Source organism: Acanthisitta chloris, unplaced genomic scaffold (assembly GCF_000695815.1).
Source record: "Acanthisitta chloris isolate BGI_N310 unplaced genomic scaffold, ASM69581v1 scaffold709, whole genome shotgun sequence".
Lineage (NCBI taxonomy): Eukaryota > Metazoa > Chordata > Aves > Passeriformes > Acanthisittidae > Acanthisitta > Acanthisitta chloris.
In genome coordinates this window covers 51,779-53,388 of record NW_008692851.1, presented here as the reverse complement: position 1 = coordinate 53,388, position 1,610 = coordinate 51,779, and the positions used below count along the sequence as shown (strand labels likewise).

General features: G+C 45.0%; 1 protein-coding gene across 1 annotated transcript in view; it reads left to right on the top strand.

The window, feature by feature from the left end:
- The window catches only part of KIAA2018 (KIAA2018 ortholog), a 13,998-nt gene extending 12,867 nt beyond the window's left edge, over positions 1–1,131 (top strand). The window contains exon 5 of the mRNA XM_009082800.1: positions 1–1,131. This exon is cut by the window's left edge and continues 5,338 nt beyond it. Coding sequence (XP_009081048.1) covers positions 1–1,117 — 1,117 coding nt within the window. The 3' untranslated portion in view covers positions 1,118–1,131.
- Positions 1,132–1,610: the final 479 nt, after the last annotated feature.

Below are 1,610 nucleotides of genomic sequence, written 5' to 3'. Positions count from 1 at the left end.
GGAAAGCTGTGACATGTCTATTGGGGCAATTAACACAAGGAACAGTTCTTTGACTATTCCTTTTTCGAGTTCTTCCTCGGGAGATATTCAGGGTCGCAATACAAGCCCAAACATCTCTGTGCAGAAGTCCAATCCCATGAGGATGACGGACAGTCATGGAACTAAGAGCCACATGAATACGCCCGTTTCTAGCAACATGCATGGAGTTGTGAGACCAACTCACCCTCACCCTGCAGTTTCTCATGGAAATGGCGAGCAAGGGCAGCCTTCTGTTCGTCAGCCAAATTCTTCAGTTACTCAGCGGTCGAGACATCCTCTGCAAGACAATGGAGGCTCTAAAATACGTCAGCCTGAAAGGAATCGATCTGGAAATCAAAGACATGGAAATGTCTTTGACCCTAGTCTCCCTCATCTTCCTCTGTCCACCAGCGGCAGCATGATCCTTGGGCGCCAGCAGTCCACAATAGAAAAAAGGGGAAGCATTGTCCGATTTATGTCTGATGGCCCTCAAGTGTCTAATGATAATGTAGCCCCTGACCAACATACTCTCTCTCAGAATTTTGGATTCCCCTTTATTCCAGAAGGTGGCATGAATCCACCAATAAATGCCAATGCCTCATTCATCCCACCAGTCACTCAGCCCAGTGCCACTCGGACACCAGCTCTAATCCCAGTTGATCCTCAGAATACGCTGCCATCCTTCTATCCACCTTACTCTCCTGCCCACCCTACCCTCTCCAATGACATTTCTATCCCTTACTTTCCCAATCAAATGTTTCCTAACCCAACCACAGAGAAGCCGAGTAGTGGAAGTTTGAACAATCGGTTTGGATCCATTTTGTCTCCTCCTAGGCCTGTTGGCTTTGCTCAGCCAAGTTTTCCTTTGCTTCCAGATATGCCCCCAATGCACATGACCAACACGTCACACTTATCCAATTTTAACTTAACGTCTTTGTTTCCGGAAATAGCCACAGCTCTTCCTCCAGATGGTTCAGCAATGTCGCCTTTGCTTTCCATTACAAACACATCTGCTTCAGATTCTTCCAAGCAGTCCTCGAACCGACCTGCCCACAATATAAGCCATATTTTAGGTCACGACTGCAGCTCAGCTGTGTGAAAACTGACAGACTGACTTCTAGTTGTTTATATATTTAAGAAGAAGAAATCGGATCTTCCTGGCATCCCTGGAGAGACCAGTCACAGCATCACTGTTTATTTGCCTACATGTATGTATATGGGTACTTTCTGTATTTATATACACAATGTTTCTCTACCCACCTTATTAACTCTAAAGCACCAGTGCCTATAGCAATGCTCACTTACTAGTAAACAGTAAGGGAGCAACACTGAGAGCTGTGCTTGGTTGTTGATTTTCCAACAATCAAGTTTGAAGTCTGAGTGTTCCAAGGTAAGGGCCACCCTCAGTAATACTTGGTGTAAAAGAAAGGAGTGAGAGCATCCATATGGGAGACAGGAAACAAGTGCTACAGGTATTGGTTTGTTGCTGTTGTGTTTACCTGAAACTGCAGAGGAACTTGAAATGGCTTGAGTTTCTCTTTTTCCTTTGTAAAATATCTTTAGGAGCCTGAACACAAGTCAAGTCTGTTAAC